This window comes from Manis pentadactyla, chromosome 3 (assembly GCF_030020395.1).
Source record: "Manis pentadactyla isolate mManPen7 chromosome 3, mManPen7.hap1, whole genome shotgun sequence".
Classification (NCBI taxonomy): Eukaryota; Metazoa; Chordata; class Mammalia; order Pholidota; family Manidae; genus Manis; species Manis pentadactyla.
Genome location: NC_080021.1, coordinates 209938682 through 209956716, shown reverse-complemented (window position 1 = coordinate 209956716; position 18035 = coordinate 209938682). Strand labels below are relative to the sequence as shown.

General features: G+C 41.2%; 1 protein-coding gene across 1 annotated transcript; it reads right to left on the bottom strand.

Annotated features, from left to right (window-relative positions):
* Positions 1-14684: 14684 nt before the first annotated feature.
* LOC118925354 (olfactory receptor 1G1-like) lies at positions 14685-15476 on the bottom strand. The gene has a single exon (XM_036911139.2). The coding sequence runs from the start codon at positions 15474-15476 to the stop codon at positions 14685-14687; it is 792 nt and encodes a 263-aa protein (XP_036767034.2).
* Positions 15477-18035: the final 2559 nt, after the last annotated feature.

The window sequence follows — 18035 nt, the reverse complement described above, 5'->3', positions numbered from 1 at the left end:
CTTCCTCCCCCCACCATCAAAATCATACTTTTCACATTTCTAACAGTGATAGTTCTGTGTGCTTTCGGTTGAAGAATAAAAAAAAAAAAGACATTGGTCTTCAAACAGTGCATGGCCTTCTGATGATTTTGGGTGTTTTAGGCCTGTTTGTTGACTTTTGGGTTATCTGTCAACCAGCTTCATAGTAGGTGCAAATTCATTGTCAACCTTTTAAATCCTAACTGAAAGGCTATTGGTAGCTAGCTAGCTGTCAGTGGAACAAAAATGTAAATGCTCAGAAGAAACTAAGTGCTTGAGGTGAGTAGGTGGGAGAAAAATAAAACTAACTCCATTTTTACATAAAGTGAATATACTTATGTTTTTAAATATACTGAGCTTTTCAAATTTTCTTACTGCCTACACACTGGTATTGTAACCAGTATACTGAAGGAAAAGCACTAAAGTCAGTGTACATACTGAAAAAAAAAAGGCTAGGAAAGCATTTTTTGGCATCAGCATGAAACTAAGTGCATGAAACACTCCCTTTGCTTTAAGAATTCCCTGATGCAGTACTGGCAACCATAGAACTTCTTACATTGGAATTTCAGAATTGGAGTCTAGTTGTCCTGTGATTGGAATGCAGTGCAACTGAGGACCAACTCTGCGATTTATTAGTTAAGTTTGTTTTACAGTGGTTAGCAAATGCTGTATAGTCACCTCATGCACCAGCAGGGTATAGCACTTAGAAACATTTGTTAATAAATTTTAATGCATAATTTATCACTTGTTATTAATGATTGTATGAATGACAGAATTTTCAAAAAAAGTGTCATAAATCCCTATTATGTTGCTTATAAAATGTAGCAATTCATTTTTACTTAAACCTAGTCTAAATGACTTTTCATTGATACACGTAGTTTATTAATTGAGATACCTACAATAAAATGCACAAATCTTAATGTACAGCTTGAGGAATTTTGACAAGTGTATATATTCATGTCACTGTCACTGAGATCAAGATATCAGACATTCTAACTAATTTTTTCCCCTTTCATCTACTTCACCCATCCCCCTATCTCCTTCCCAGTGGCAACCATCAGTCTCTTCTCTGTGTTATGTATCTGTTTCTGTTTTGTTTGTTTGTTCATTTGTTTTGTTTTTAGGTTTCACATACAGTATTTGTCGTAGTCTTATTTCATTTAGCTTAATATCCTCTAGGTCCATCTATGTTGCAAATGGTGAGATTTCATTCATTTTTATGACCGAGTAATACTCCATTATGTACATATGTACCTCAAATTCCTTATCCGTTTGTCTGGTGAAGGACACTTACAATGCTTTCATATTTTGGCTATTGTAAACGATACTGCAGTGAACATAGGGGTGCATATATCTTTTTGAATTAGTGATTTTGTTTTCTTCAGGTTAAATTCCCACAAGTGGAATTACTAGATTGTATGGTATTTTTCATTTTTTTGAGAAATCTCCATACTGCTTTCCATAGTGGCTGCACTAACTTACATTCGCATCAACAATTTAGGAGAGTTCCCTTTCTCCACATCCTCTCCAATTCTTGTTCTTTCTTGTGTTCTTGATATTAGTAGCCAGTCTGACTGGTGTGAAGTATTTCATTGTGATTTTGATATGCATTTTCTTGATGATTAGTGATGTCGAGTATCTTTTCATGTCTGTTGGCCATCTATGTGCCTTCTTAGGAAAAATGTCTATTTGGGTACGGTGCACACTTTTTAATTGGATTACTTGTTATTTTTCTGGAGTTGAGTTGCACGAGTTTTTTAATATATTTTATTTATTAGCCCCATATTGGATATATAATTTGCAGGTATATTCTCCCATACAGTAGGCTGCCTTTGCATTTTGTTGGTGGTTTCCTTTGCTGTGCAGAAGCTTTTTAGTTTGAAGTAGTCCCACTTGTTTATTTTTGCTTTTGGTTACCATGCCTGGGGAGACACATCCCCCCCAAAATTACTAATGTGAGTGTTCAAGAGCTTTCTGCCTATGTTTTCTTCTAGTTCTATAAAAGCTATGTTTTATAGTTTCTGGTTTTATATTTAGGTGTTTAATCCATTTTGAGTTTATTTTTGGATGTGGTGTAAGACAGTGGTCCGGTTTCATTCTTTTGCATGTAGCTATCCAATTTTCCCAGCAACATTTAGTGAAGAGACACTTTACAGTGTGATTTTTTTCCTAAATGGATCTAACTTTGAAACAAATTCTAAAGAGGTTAACATATCTAGTGGGAAAGAAACCTGATTACTCTGCATTCTGTTAGTATATACTCTGCACTTGAAACAGTGAATGAACACGTGAGTATTGCAAACTTTCTGGCTGTTGATTTAACAGATATTTATTGAACAATTGCTATGTCATCCACTGTGTTAGGTGGTAAGATTCAGTGTTGAGTAAAACCAGATACTTGACCTTCATGGAATTTGTAACCTACTGGAAGGAAGACACATTAAACATAATTAGATTAAAAGTAAAATTAAACTAAATTAAACTAAAACTAACAGTCATGATAAGTTCTAGCAGCACTCTAAGTGCTCATAGATGGAATGTTTTACCTTCTCCAGGAGGCCAGAAAATATTTCCCTGAGAAAGGACAGTTGAGCGCACATCAGAGGGATCAGATGTTTACAAGCTAACTTGGGGAGAAAGAGCATTCATACCAGAGAATATTGCAAGTGTTAAGACTTGGAGGTAGATGTGATCATGGAAAGTATGAAGGAATAAAAAAGGCCCGTGTGACCATCGTAAGAGCAATTGGAAACCACTGCGGAGAGTTAAGTAAAAGTGTGACAGCGGATCTGCATGTTAAATCATGTGTGAGTTGGAAATAATTTTCAACACACTCAAGAGGAAATACCAGGTAGGCAGTTGCAGTTGTATATTTTGATCTGGACTAAAAGAGAGGTCTCAGACAAAGGTAGAAATTTTTGAGTCATCTTTGGTTAGGTGGCAAATTAAAACAATATGTACATGTACATCTTTAGGGTTCAAAAGCATATTGTGAAAAGAAGAGTTGGCCTTGAACTCATGACTGATTAGAGGTCTGTGAGCCTTAGAAAACCAAGATAGAGTGTGTAGAGAGAAAGGAGGAAAACCAGGGGAGCGATCTGTCCTGGAAGCCAAGGACAGAGTGTTTCAAGGAGGAGGAGGCAGTCAGCAGTGTCAAATGCTGCTGAGATGTCAAATAATGAAGTCTGAAAAATTCCTGTTGAATTTTGTGATAACTTTAAGTGGACCATTGGGAAGGGAAACTAGAATTATGTGGAATGCATGAAATAGTTTGAAATCTTGAAAAGCTTAGCTCTGAGGCAGTTGAAGAGAAAGGGTGGTCCCAGTAAACTTTGTAGTGTGGATGTTTTGTTGTGTCTTTAGTGAAAATGATCCTGGCATGATTAAAAATCACTGGGAAACATCCATTTAAAGAGATTGACTAGAGGAATGCTAGAGGAAAGGAATAATCTATAGAAAGGGGTCTAGGAAGGCAGAAAAGGATGGGCTCCCAAAACACAATTGGGAAACTAACTTGACATATGTGTAGGCGTATTTCTTATAACTTTATTAATAGAGGATGAGGATGCAAGTAAATTTGTATTTGTGGTAATAAAAAATGATGGTTCCCATCTGATATTTATTTTCTTGGTGAAATTGAAAAAAAGAGTAAGAAGGTCAGATGTTTTAAGAAAGCAAGCAGAGGTTTAAAATAGTCGTTGTAGTGTATTGACCAAGAAAGTACAGTAGAGTTGCTAGGAAGTGTAGAGGCCAGTCGAGATTAGTCACTTAAACTAATGGTCCTGGGACTAATAAAATGTCAAAAGTTGTTTTTATTCAGTATTTACAAAAGTGAAGGGTTGGACCTATAGGAATAATTAAATATCATACTCATGCAGCATTTTGTTTTATATGTGGAAAGGATGTGAGAGAGATAAAATGTGCTGTGTCAGCATGTCATTATATGGTTTGGACCTTATTTACTTTAAAATATGTGATGAATTCTTCTGATTTTTTCCCAAACTCTCCTTTCCGCCATTTTGGAATGAAACGCCTTTGGGGTTGTTTATGTGTTTTATGTTATTGGAAGTTACTTTAAGATGTTTCTATAGTTTAACAAATGTACTAATGCTTTGGATTTGTTACAAAGATTTTATATCACTTTATTTCTTGAATTGGTGATTAATTTGAAATTCTCAGTGTCTTGTGGAAGTGTTTATGAAAGCAACATTTTCAACGTAATTTTTTTGAAAATGTACTTTGTAATTTTAGTTTCAGTAGTATTAGAGGAAAATTATGCTATTTATAGTTTTTATGCTTTAAGATGTGTTTTATTCCTGGTTATCTTCTTGTTTCTTCTTAATAAATATTTCAGAAGATAGCCTTCCTCTCTAGTATAGTCAGATTTTTAACTTAGATATTCCATTAACCCCAGAGAGCAAGTTTTCATTTAATAAAATTTAATTCAACCTTTAATTATAGCTTATGAAATTTGTTTTACGTTAAAAGAAAGTTATTAATCTGTTAATTAAGAAATATTATTTGGCCATCCTATTAAGGAATAAAAGGCAAACTGTTAATGTTAATAGTCATGAATATAATGCTGGCTCAATGATTCTTTTTGCCAAAAACTTGAGTTTGTTGATGGAATGGAGTTTGTTGAGGACAGTACAGGGTGACAGAGTATTATTTAGAGATTTATTATGGCTTTTTAAAAGAAATGAAGATTTTTCATTTGATATGAGTCTAAGAGAAATGCTTTTCTTGGTTGCATATTGTATTATCTGCAGGGGTACTGAAGATGCACTGTTAAAAAACCGGAGCCGAGTACAACGATTGCTTGAAGAAATCCATGCCATGAAGGTAAGGACTTCTTACATGGGTGTGTGCATATGTGTGTGTCCATGTCTGCCTGCACTTTGTGGGTGTGTAGGGGATAGGGGTAAGTGGTGTTATTTACTTGAATATTAGTTGGAGTTGACTAAGACTTATTTATATGGGTCTGTTTGGTACAGAATGTAGCACATTTAGAAAATTGTAATGTTTAAGCTTGCATTTTTTCATGTTTTTTCTGGAATTTGTTAAAGTACTAGACTAATTTGAGCCAAACAATGCCAAACTAAACTCATCTATGTTTAATGATGCCTCATGCCTATGGTTTTTGTTTTTACTGTAATGTTAGCCACAAAGTCTAAGAAGTTCAAGCATTGAACATTCATGCTGTTTATCTGCAGATAATACAATGTGGATGGTGATATTGGAGGCTGACATTGCCAACTCAATACATTTTTGTGTGGTGGTGTCAGCATTTTATTCAGCTCTGTAGGAACTTGCAATAAAATTAGTGTTGGATCAAAATGATCCGTATTTTTGTTTCTTTCAGCTAGACTCTTCACTAGCATAATTTTTAGGTCTTCTCACTGCTGTTACTTTGTGGAAACTTTCATTTACCAAGTGACATACTATTAAATGTCTGGGAGACTGTTTTATTGCAGAACTTAAACACAACATTTGGTACCCACAATTATCTTATTTGTAGGGTCATTTTGCATGTATATTTGACTATTACGTTTTGGTATTCTAAGTTTTGAGATAGATAAGAAAGCAAGATTATTCTCCAATAATATTTTAATTGAGTTAGATTATCAAACTTCTCACCATGTTTTCCTTTTGAAGAGATGATTAAGTGTTTTATAAGACAAAATTACCACAGTTAATCTGAGTGGAAGTTGTAGGACATGGTTTTTCTTCGGTGTGAGGTATGTTTTTTGTGAGGTATTTTCATTTGTTATATTTTCCCAATACTGCCAAATTCATGGAATCCATTTGATGCATCATCTCAAAGCTCCAACCCCCTTCTTATCCAGTCATTCAGTAACAATACCCTATATTTCACTTCTGATTATTATTTGTGTCAATTTGGGTTACACATTATTTAGGCTTTTTCAAATACTGTCCTTTTCCCTATGAAATTCCTATAGAAATAAAGTCCTCAGAGACCTTTGTTCTGAGGATGACACGAGACGGGAATCACAATTCATCCTTTTGCCTCTTACACTTTCTCTTAGCCGAGGCCCTCACTAAATTACATTCATTTACCTAGATTTTTCCATATAATTTCTTCTGGATAGTTTATAGTCATAGTCCTAGATTATCCAGAGGCTTTGAACTACCATGCAGTTGCTGATTTTATTTTATCATGGAAGGATGCATTATATACAATAAGGCTGTGTGCAGTGTGTGAAGAGTTTGAGAACAGAAGATTCATTACTCTTTAGAATACTTTCCTTCTTTAACTCTCAGTAGTTGCTTTAATTTAATTAATTAAAAAAGGAAATCCTATTTGATCTATATGTGGAAGTTGTTTTTTCTTATCCTTAAATTTCATCAGCAGTAAGAAATCAGGCTAGTCATAGAGTTCATAGTTTTATAAGACCTTTATAGAAAGGTTTTTGTTTTGTTGCCTCATAGAAAGCTAAAATACATAGCCTGTATGTTCCTTGAATTCATAAAATTAGTAGTGTATATATTCTTTGAATTCGTGGTAGTGGTTAGGGTAGTCTAGATGGGTTGCTGTGACTTCAACACTTTTTGTAATATTATTTGAAAATTGCATTAAGTTTAAATGTAGAAACCAGAATGAAAAGAATATGAGGAAACTGTTTCCTCTCGTTACATGTCAGATTTCATTTCCCATTCATGGTTCTTTTATAGAGTTTTCTGGTCTTACTTTCTAAGAGAGGCAAATAGAGCATTTTTAAAAATTGAAAGTTCATTTGTAATTTCTTAAGGAAGTGTTTATCATGTGCATGGGAATATCAAAGAAATGGTCACAAGACAGAAAACTCAATTTCAATGAAATTTGGAGAAAAACCTCTACTTACCCGTTTTTCCCAGATGGATTTTTTCCTTGGCTCATATACCACTATGTTTTTTTTTCTTTTTTTTTTTATTAAGGTAAAAACAATGTGGTTACTACTTTACCCATTTTATCAAGTCCCCACTCATACCCCAATGCAGTCACTGTCCATCAGTGTAGATGCCACAGATTCACTATTTGCCTTCTCCATTGGTCTATGGGTCTGTTCTTGTGCCAGTACCAAATTATCTTGATTACTATGGCTTTGTAGTAGAGCTTGAAATTGGGGAGCATAATCTCCCCAGTTCTATTCTTCCTTCTCCAGATTGCTTTGGCTATTCGGGGTCTTTTGTAGTTCCATATGAATTTTAGAATGATTTTCTCTAGTTGGTTGAAGAATGCTTTGGTATTTTGATAGGAATTGCATTTAATCTGTAGATTGCTTTAGGCAGGATGGTCATTTTGACAGTATTCTTTCTATCCATGAGAACGGGATGTGTTTCCATTTATTGGTGTCTTCTTTAATTTCTCTCTTGAGTGTCTTGTAGTTTTCAGAGTATAGGTCTTTTACTTCCTTGGTTAGGTTTATTCCTAGGTATTTTATTCTTTTTGATGCAAGTGTGAATGGAATTGTTTTCCCGATTTTGCATTTGCTTAGTAATTAGCAGTTGTACTTTCTTTACTGTGGTTTTATTACCTCTGGTGACAGGTATTAAACCTTAGGAACACTTCCATCTTTAGCAGTCCCTCCAAAATACACTCTAGAGATGGTTTGTGGGAGGTAAATTCTCTCAGGTTTTGCTTGTCTGGAAATTGTTTAATCCCTCCTTAAAATTTAAATGATAATCTTGCCGGATAAAGTAATCTTGGTTCCAGGCCCTTCTGCTTCATTGCATTAAATAGATCATGCCACTCCCTTCTGGCCTCTAAGGCTTCTGCTGAGAAGTCTGATGGCAGCCTGTTGGGCTTTCCTTTGTATGTGATCTTATTTCTCTCTCTGGCTGCTTTTAATAGTCTATCCTTATCCTTGATCTTTGCAATTTTAATGACTATGTGTCTTGGTGCTGACTTCCTTGGGTCTCTTGTGTTTGGAGATCTGTGTACCTCCATGGCCTGAGAGACTATCACCTTCCCCAGATTGGGGAAGTTTTCAGCAATTACCTCCTCAAAAACACTTTCTCTCCCTTTCTCTCGCTCTCTTCTTCTTCTGTTACCCCTACAATGCGAATATTTCTCCATTTGGATTGGTCACACAGTTCTCTCTGTCTATATCATTCTTAGAGATCCTTTTTTCTCTCCATGCCTCAGCTTCTTTGTATTCCTCTTCTCTAATTTCTATTCCATTTATCGTCTCCTCGACCATATCTAATCTGCTTTTAATACCCTCCATTGTGCTGTTCAATGATTCGATCTCAAACCGGAATTTATTCCTGAGTTCTTGAATATCTTTTAGTACCTCCATGAGCATGTTAATGATTTTTATTTTGAACTCCCTTTCAGAAAGATTCATAAGGTCAATGTCCTTTAAGTCTTTCTCAGTTGTATTCATAATTATACTCTGAACCAGGTTCCTTTGGCTTTTAATATTTGTATATGGCGCCCTCTAGTGTCCAGAAGCTCTACTCTCTGGAGCTGCTCAGCCCTGAAGCAATGTCAGGGGTCACAGGGGAGTGGTGTTGGTGCCTGGGGGGCAGGTAAGAGCTGTTTTCGGCTTCCTGGCTGCTATGCCTGTCTCCACTGCCTGAACCAGTGGGCCAAGCACACAGGTATAAGCCTCTATACTTTGCATTTGTAGTTGCTGTAGACAGATCTTCCCTCTGGCTGGCCTAACGCCAGGGTAGGGTTTGCCGGTTTGCGAGCCAGGTGGGTCTGGCCGGGTGAAGGGCGCAGTAGGCTGTGTATCATGGAGGGGGTCCTTGAAGCTGTGTAGGCAGCCAGGGAGCTGGAGCACCTGAAGATTGTGAAAGCTCCCAACCTGCTGGGCAGAGTGCACCTGGATAATTTTGTCTACCCATGCTTTCTCCTGAGTAGTAAGCTCTGTGCAATCATTGCCCCTTTAGCAGCCCTCTTGCTAAGGGCTTCCTTGTCAGGATGTCTCTCAGCCTGCCCACCTTGCTTTTGTTCCAGAGCAGCCAGATATGGATCCCTGCTTTCCACAAGTGGCTGGAATCTCAGTCCCTCCAGGAATTCTGCCTGTCTTAGCTTTCCAATCCCCTAATCATGAGAGTGTCATGAAAGCACCATGCACTGTAGGTTTGTGCTCCCAGAGGGAGCTAGGTATTCAGCAGTCCCAGGCCTCCACTCCCTCCCTGCTCCGTTTCTCTTCCTCCCGCCAGTGAGCTGGGGTGTGGAAAGGACTTGGGTCCCATCGGGCCATGGCTCTGGTACGTTACCCTGTTCCGTGAGGTCTGCTTTTTTCTCCAGGTGTGTGCAGTCTGGCGCCATCCTCTTTCCTGTTGCTCTCTCAGGACTATTGTATCAATGATATTTTCGTATTATATGCGGTTTTAGGAGGAAGCCTCTGTCTCACCTCTCATGCCGCCGTCTTTAATCTCCTCCACTTCCACTTTTCTAGGGCCTGAAAAAGTTTGCGTTCTCGCAGGAGGATGTCTTCCTGCCACAGTGTTTTTTCGTCTAGTGTCTAAATAGTCTGTTCTTGATCCACCACCAGCTCCAGCTCCAGCTCCACCTCGCCTCCTCCTCCACATCCACCTTCTCTTCCTCCTCCACATCCTCCTCCTCCTCTTCCACATCTTCCTCCTCTTCTTCCTCCTCCACATCTGCCTCCCCTTCCTCTTCTTGCTCCTCCTTATCAGCCTCCTCCTGGGAGCTGCAGCCGCTGTCCATGCCCACCAGCCCCTCAGGTGTCTCGGCCCTGGAGCCCTCCTCCCGGGCTGGGGGCTCCCCCACACTGCCAGCCTGCTCTGTCCCCTGCGGCGCTTTGCTCTCCAGGCTGGACTCGCTGTCACAGGTGATCCTGTGCACACAAGGGACTGGATGTTTTAGGGGCCCCTTCAGGCAAAGCAAATTCTTCTACTCTGGTCTTTGAGGCGGGCTCCAAGACTTCTGCTCTATCCCATGAGGCAGCCACACCTCTTTTCATCTCTTCATACTGGTGGACACGTGCCGTTCCCAGGTGTGGTGGAAAGGAGTCTTGGGTAGAGAAGGAGGAACCTTCCCATTCCTCCAAGACCTGAGGTTGAGTCATCTCATGAGGCCCAATACTAACAGTATCCAGAGGTAACTGAGGGATTCCTGGGAAAGGAAATTTCAGACATGAGAAAACTAGAATAAGTGTGTGAAGTCTGTAGGAATTGAGATGATCATGAGACTATTCCTATGTGGGCACGTGTCCTGGAAGTACATACGTATGTGAAATCACAGAATGCCGCGAGATGAACATTTTATCTGAGGTATGTGTGTGATGTGATTATGTGGGATTGAGGGTGTGGAGGTCTGTGTATGTTCTGGGACACACCTGGTGAGAGTTTCTGACATTGGTAAGGGGGTGGTGAATGACGGTGTACATGTGTGTGTGGTGCGACAATACACGTGAACAGGGGTGGTACGTGTTCTTATTGTGAAACAGTTAAAGATGGAGCGTGTTGCAGGAAGTGTGCTTGAGCTTCCCAGAAGCGCAGCTCCCTGAAGGGCTGAAGGGTTTTGGCTGAGGGTTTTGTGGGTGAAGTGGTAAGTGGGACAGAAAGACTGTATATGAAAGTGCATTCATTTCAGGGCATCTGAGTTTTTGAGTGCTTAGGCTGGCTCTAATGAGGGAGGTAAAACAAGTTACCTGTGTGAAAGGGTGTAAATTATTTATGGGTTAGTGTGTAGACAGCTGAGTCTGAGAATGATTGCATGAGGAGGGAAGGTGGAAGTGTGTATCTGTGTAACGCTCATAGAGAGTGGAAAGGATGCATCTGGAATGAAGGCATGTGTATATAAGGGAAAAAGTGAAAGGAAGGAATAATGGGGCTGCATCTGATATGAAGGAATATAGGGTGTGTGTATGAGTGAGTTTGTGCTGATCTGAGGAAAGAGGTTGTAATTGAATTCCCACACTGTTGTCAGCACAGCCCACTATCTCACTCACAGCTGTCCCAGTGTTCACATGGGGAACTGTCCTGTCCTTGAAAGCACACCCCCTACTTGTCCCTCTGCAGAGGCCTCAGTCTTAGTTGCTGTGCCCTGAAGCCCTTCCTGATTTTGAAGGGAAAGTGAAATAATAGGGATTGGGCTGAGCAGCCCAACTCTTCATCCTGCCCAGCCTTTGTGTCTCCCTTACCGTCCTCAGCAGCAGCACGAAGCTTTCCTGCCGAGGACGCGCAGGAGGAACACGCAGAGGCCGAGGACTCTTCTCCTGGCGTCTGATCGCTGTCTGCGACCACCACACGTGCCTCAGGCTCAGGAGAGTCCTCTGGAGTCTTCTCGAATTTTGTGGAATTAATACAAAAAAACAGATGTGGCATTTTCTGGGATCTGTATCCATTCAAAAAAGACATGTTGAGTGGACAGTCATGTTAGGCATTGAACCCCCCCTCCCGTGAAATTAAGCATTTGAAACTTCACTTCCTCCAAAATGTAAGGAAACAACAATTATGAAAATTGTGTGTAGTAGATGTCAGTGACATTGGGTATCTTGTATGTGATATTTCTAAAGATGTATACAGAATATCAAAAACTAGTGACTAAAATTAGATATTAGCTCCTTTTACCTCGTGAGAAATTATATAATTAGAGGACATGGGGTACAAGGTTTAAAAGAATTCTGCATGTCTACCTGCCTGCCTATCTATATTAGTATCTATATTGATGTAGATATATAGAAAGATAGAGATATCTATATAAATGTAGAGAGGTGTAGAGTTACAGCATTTTCGCAGCGAATTCCTGGGCAGTAGCCATGGTGCTGGAGATGTTCAAAGGAAGACTTTACAGACCTGCCCGGACTCCTCTTCTGGGAATGTATTTCTGTATTTCTCCAAGACTCTTAACCTCCCTATTCAGATCTTTTGAAAACCTCTTTCAAAGGAGGCAGAGACACCCACATGATACATTTCTGCCCATGGGCTGGAAACAGACACCCTGGGCGCATGCATGAGCCGCCAGTGACTGTAAGGAAGAATAGCCTTTCTCCCAACCTGCGCTTTTCCTGGGCTTATCTTTGTTTCACCGGTTCCAGAGGGACACTTGGCCCCGGGCCTGGAACGCCCTTCCTCCGGGAGCTACAGTAGTTCTGACCATGTGGCTAAGTTTTCTGTAGTGGAAAATGAGTGGCAAGGAGGACACGTGCCTCAACCAGGCATAGGCATGAAGTCCTCCTCTGCCCTGCCGTGTTCTTCCCTTTTCTAGCTAACTGGGATGTTGATATCCTTGGGTCTGTTTGAAAGCTGACTGTTAATGATAAAAGGTTTCTATCAGCAGGGAGACTTGCCCTATTCCTTCACATACACTAATTGTTACATAAGAAAGAGATACATTCCTTTGTGTATTAGTTAATAAAGCCTAATCTACTCCAATGAATGAATCTACTCTGTTAGTGATATAATGAGTTTTGAGAAGCAAATAATTGGACCTGGTACATATTAAGCGAGCCATTAACTTAGAAACTACTGTGTGTCTTCCCTTGGCTTATTTATACTATATAAGCCAAGGGAAGACACAGAGTCACCTCACAGTCAGCACAACTATTTCAGTTTCCCATTTTTCAGAAAGAGCCAAACTTTCTCGATTCAACTATCGTGCTTAAATGGTATTTGTGTGTGTGTGTGTATATCGTGCTGGTGTTTTTATTTAATAAAGGAGCCTCACATTTACATGTCTATACTCTTGAGACAGTGAAAGAAAGGCCTCAGTATCTTAGACAGTCTAAGAAATCAATTCATTTTCTGTATGACTTTACACTCTCATCCCTGCACCTCCAATTTTAGATAGTCAAACTTTTTTCCTAATTTTTCATTTACCTCTTTGAGCCACACTTTCTTCATTAACTGGAGAAAGTATTATTGGAAAATTTGTAACATTGTAAAAAAGGAAATAAAGGGAAATACATTCTATAAGAAATATTATACCAATCAGTCACTCCATCTGCGGTGCAGGAACCCAGAGCTGCACGATGTGGCGAGCACAGGTCCTGAGCCACAGAGACAAGGACCTGGTCATGGAAACCTCCTCTCGGCCCTCAGGCGATCTGGTCCCTGAGAACGAGCGGTGCACCCACACCTTCTCCTCCCTCCCGCCTTCCTGCCCTTTCTCTCCCATAAGGAGGAATCCTTGCTCCTTTTTTCTTTAGAAGACAGTTTCTAGCTCCCCAGTGCTCAGAGAATATCACTGACACAAACCTCCTGACATCCTGGCCACTTCGGGGGCATGTGTGGTTTCAAGATGTTTCCTTTTCTCTTTGCGCTTCATGGCTCAGCACCTCAGAGAGTGACCGAAATCAGGTGCCTTCCTCCCTGGAACTCTGCTGCCAGAGGTTCAAGTGATGACAGCCAAGAATCAAGTCAGTATATCCAAGAACAACAACCGACTGGAGAGGCTTTCTCCTCACTCACTCAGTCACTCACTGGCCTGGCCGGTGCTTAAGTACACCAGTAGGGCCATTATGATGTAAGTGAGACAGGGTTCCGTAGCATTCTGACACGTACATCAGAGCAGACCACTGATGGGGCGGGGGGCCTTTTACCCAACAAACTCTACCATCAACTTGAATTTTTATCTTGCCCTTCACATGAAAACTTGAGAACCAATGATATGGATTAAGCAAAAGGCAATTACTGTATGTATCTAGGGGAACCACATTACTATGTCTCCCCAAGGGTGCAGATAAGGCACCACCTGAGAGAACCAGGCCTTCACCCATGCCTCACATTATTTATAATATGGCATCTGCTTCTGCTATATTATTAATTATGAAAATGTTTATGAAGATTTAATAGTAATAGCATGGAAAATACCATATTATATGATTATGCGAAAAATCAGCATCTTAACAATATAAAATAAATAGAGAAAAGGAGCATAAAAATTTGTGTATTCAGAGTAGTTTCTTTTTAAAAAGATTTAAATTTTTTCTTTATAGTTTACACGTTTATTGTAATGACATGAGTGGCTTTTAGGTTGGAGGAAAAATAACTCAGGGTTTAAAAAGTGAAGAATAAAATGGTCACAAGTAGCAAATAAAAAAAAAATCTTCTAGAGATAAAGATCTAATTCCAGATGTTTGATACTGTACAAATATCCTACTCTTTCTGAGCCTAGGTTTCTTTTCTAGAATATTCTTGGCCTTTCAGGCCACACAGACACTGTGCCATGTCATATTCTCAATGTTGAGGCCAATGGCCACAATGCAGTTTCTTCCGAGGCATGGTCAGAGTTGATGCCTGAAGCCCAGTGACTGACTTAGATCCTCACCTGCCTAGTCTTGCCAGCATTTCTGCTGTTGGGGAGAATTGAGTCCTACCTGTGCTCCTACTGAGCTTCCTCCTGGAATCCAAGGAGGATGTTTTTGCTGATGTTTTTGGTGTTCCCAGCTCTGGACTGCATGTGCTTGGATATATTACTCAGTCCCCAAGTCACTGTGTAGGGCCTACTGATCACACTCCCTCTCCAGGCTGTCCTATACCTGCCCTGTAAAATCAGAATCTTCATTTTGTGCATCTGCTTGTAAGGCTAAGCATCCATCCTGTCTTGAATGTGAGTCATTCAAATTTATAATAGTCAAGTCCAGGAAGGAGGCATGTTGAAAAGCCTGGTCGTCTACTCTGGGGAAGGTCTCCTTACTGGGCAGACCATCTTCCCCAGCCGAGGAGTCTCCTCAAATCCCCCTTCATGTCCCTGTTCTCAGGCTGTAGATAAAGGGGTTCAGCAGGGGGGTGACCATCGTGTATGCCACAGATGCCACCATTCCGGTGTCTGCCGAGTAGGAGGAGGAGGGCTGGAAATACACCAGAAAGAGTGTCCCATAAAAGAGAGTGACCACTGTCAGGTGGGAGCCACAGGTAGAGAAGACTCTGTGCTTCCCTCCAGCAGAGGGGATCCTGAGGATGGTGCGCATGATGTGCGCATAGGAGACGAGGACGCAGCCGAGGGGCACCACACCCGACAGGGTTGAGTTAGTAAACATCATGATCTGAAAGATGTGAGTATCTGAGCAGGCCAGTGTGAGGAGCGGGGGGAGGTCACAGAAGAAGTGTGGGATGGAACGGGAGGCACAGAAGGAGAACTGAGACATCAGGAGAGTGAGTGGGAAGGCCAGGAGGTGGGAGCAGAGCCAGCACACAGTGACCAGCAGCAGGCAGCGCTGGGGGCTCACGATCGTGGTGTAGTGAAGAGGAAGGCAAATGGCCACGTAGCGGTCACATGCCATCACAGCCAGCAGGAAGTCATCCAGCAGGGCCAGTGCCATGAAGAAGTACATCTGCAGGAGGCACCTGGTGTGGGAGATGGTGTGGTGCTGTGTCTGGATGTTCACCAGCACCTTGGGGACAATGGTGCTGGAGAAGCAGGTGTCGATGAAGGACTGGTTGGCCAGGAGGAAGTACATGGGGGTGTGGAGGCGAGGGTCAGAGCAGATGGCCAGGATGGTGAGCAGGTTCCCCGACACAGTGACCAGGTACATGCCCAGGAAGGTGCTAAACAGGAGAGGCTGCTGTTCTGGATGCTCAGAGAGGCCCAGGAGCAGGAGGTCAGGGATGCTGGTTTTGTTTCTGATTTTCATTTAAAGTATAACAATTGGAGGAAAATCTTACCTAAATATACATAGACTCCAAAAAGTTATGGCATTCAAAGCCTTTTTTTCCACATGTTCCTTTTAAAGATCCCAGAAATACACTGTAAACATGTACAGAGGTAAGAACTGTGGACAGTGATGGGAGATTTTTTGGGGGGTGAACTTTGCATATTAGTACATTGTCCTGTAGACCTCCTGGATGAGGTTGAACTGGAGATTATTTGGGAAGAAACTTCCTAATTCATAGTTCACCCCAACCACCCATTATGGGAAAGCTATCAATTTCATTGTCATGAGAAGTTTGAATAAGACAGTGTGGGGAATATGTATTTACTAAGAAATTATTAAGAAGAGCTCTCTTTCTGTCTCTGTCTCTCAATTGAGGGGTAGAGAAGCAATAAGTAATTACATGCATAGGTTGTCACTGGGACTCAGAAATTCTTGGTGTGATGGGAGTATCTGCCCTCTTTTTCTTTTGAAGACCTATCAAATGAGCTAATGTAGATAAAATCACTTTATAAACTCAAAGGCGTTTTACAAAGAAAAGATCCCATTGTCTTCATCATCAGCATTCCTGTCAGTAGCATCAAGTCCCTAGGAGTTTGGCCTGGGGTCCTATAGACCAGGTGGGAAACCTTTCTCTGCCCTTTCTGGCTGTGCTGTCCTTTGCAACTTATACACCCTCTTTGCGCCTCAGTTTCCTAGACTGTTAATTTGACTGTTAATGCAAACTTTGTAAACTTATGGATAAGGAATGAGATGACATATTCAATATTCTAGTACAGAGTAGACCTTCAATAAATCGTGATAACAGTTATTAATATTACTAGTAATTGTAAATAAAATGGAAACTGGGGTTCCTGATGCACCAGAAAAATGTTCGAGGACATGCCTCCCAGCTTTAAACCCCCACTGCTTTTTATATTTTGGGTGAATTATTTACATCCTCTGAGCCTCATTTTTCCTTCATCCATAGAATGTGGATGTAAGCCTACCATATAGGACTGTTGAAAGCATCAACATGTCAGAATCCATTAAAGGGTTTTTCAGGACCTGTGATATAAAAACCCAAATGAGAGCTTCTGTCTTGTGCATTTGGCTGGTGTGGAAGGATGAACACGCCAACAGGCAACAGCAGTGTGTGCTACTATCATGCTCTTTGATGTGGGCGTGCAACCCAGTCCCTCTGGGTTTGACAGACTTTCCTTGGCCACTGGCTCTTTTGTGTGCTAAAATGTTGAGCAAGTTTGCTCCATCTTTCTGGCCTCAGTTTCTGCATCTGCTTGAAGATGATAACAACAGCCTAATGCATAGCATTATCATGAGGATTAAATTAGTAAAGGATCATACAGAACTAGAATGATGATGGGCTTATATCAAGTGCTCTTTATGTTTGCTTTTCCTGATTTCGTTGTCTTCTCTTCAAGGAGTTTCTGGAGTGACCAACTAGCTGTCTGTGTTTGCCCAACACTTTTCTGCTTTCAAAACTGGGCATCCCACTTCCCCCAGTCCTGGCACACAGGGCCTTTCCTTGGTCATCATCTTTGGGAAGTTGGGCTCTGAAAACTGTAGTCTCATATGTACAGTTGTAAGCGCCACTGTCATCAGTACCATCATCATGACCCTCGGTGGCAATGGCTCTGACCATGAAAAAAGCTTCCATTTGGACAGGTCATGCGTATAGACCCAAGTTCAAGTCCCAGCAGTATGTCTTGTAAATCATTTAGTGTTTCGGAGCCTCAGTTGTAAAATGAGCCTAAATAAATCTACCTCACATAATTCTGAGACACAAGGTAGAAAAATGAAGTAGATCTTGCTAAACTGCCAGTTGTGGAGATTGTTACTCTCCTATGCTGATTGTGAGAGCCGCTCACGATTGAGTGGGCTGACAGTGAATTCTACGCATCCAGGGGTCCTGAGCACTGTTGATGTCTGCTTACAATGTCTCAGCCACTGCCAAGAGCCTGGGGCCTGCTGATCTGGATTGATGTTGGGCTAGACTCTCAGGGAGTTCGTGAATATTAAATCAAGACCCTCCTCATGGTGTTAAGAGGCCAAGTTGTATTCAGCTGAGTGTGAGGATGGGGCAGGAAAGAAGTAATAGGGGAGGAGGTAGGTGTGTGTGGGGAGAGGGTGTGTGGCCAGTGTCTCCCATTGCTGGGCCCCAGGCCTTACCTGGGAATTCTGACCATCCCGACATCCTGTCACCAGCACCAGGTGTGGGGTCCGTTTCACCTGTTTGGTTGGCCTTCCCTTCTCCTCGAGAGGGCTTGCTAGAACCACACTTCCCTTCCTTTCCTGTAACAGCAACACAGACGAAAGGCTCATGGCTGGAGCAGCCTGTCCTCAGGAACCGGAACCAGGAGGAGTTGTGGGCTTTTCACACAGAGGGTCTCCTGGGACCTGCTCCCAGATCTCCTAGTTAGAAACGAGATGGGGCAACTGTCC

Excerpts from the sequence above, each read along its gene's own strand:
- LOC118925354 (XM_036911139.2), bottom strand. The coding sequence starts at position 15,476 with ATGTACCTGGTCACTGTGTCGGGGAACCTGCTCACCATCCTGGCCATC.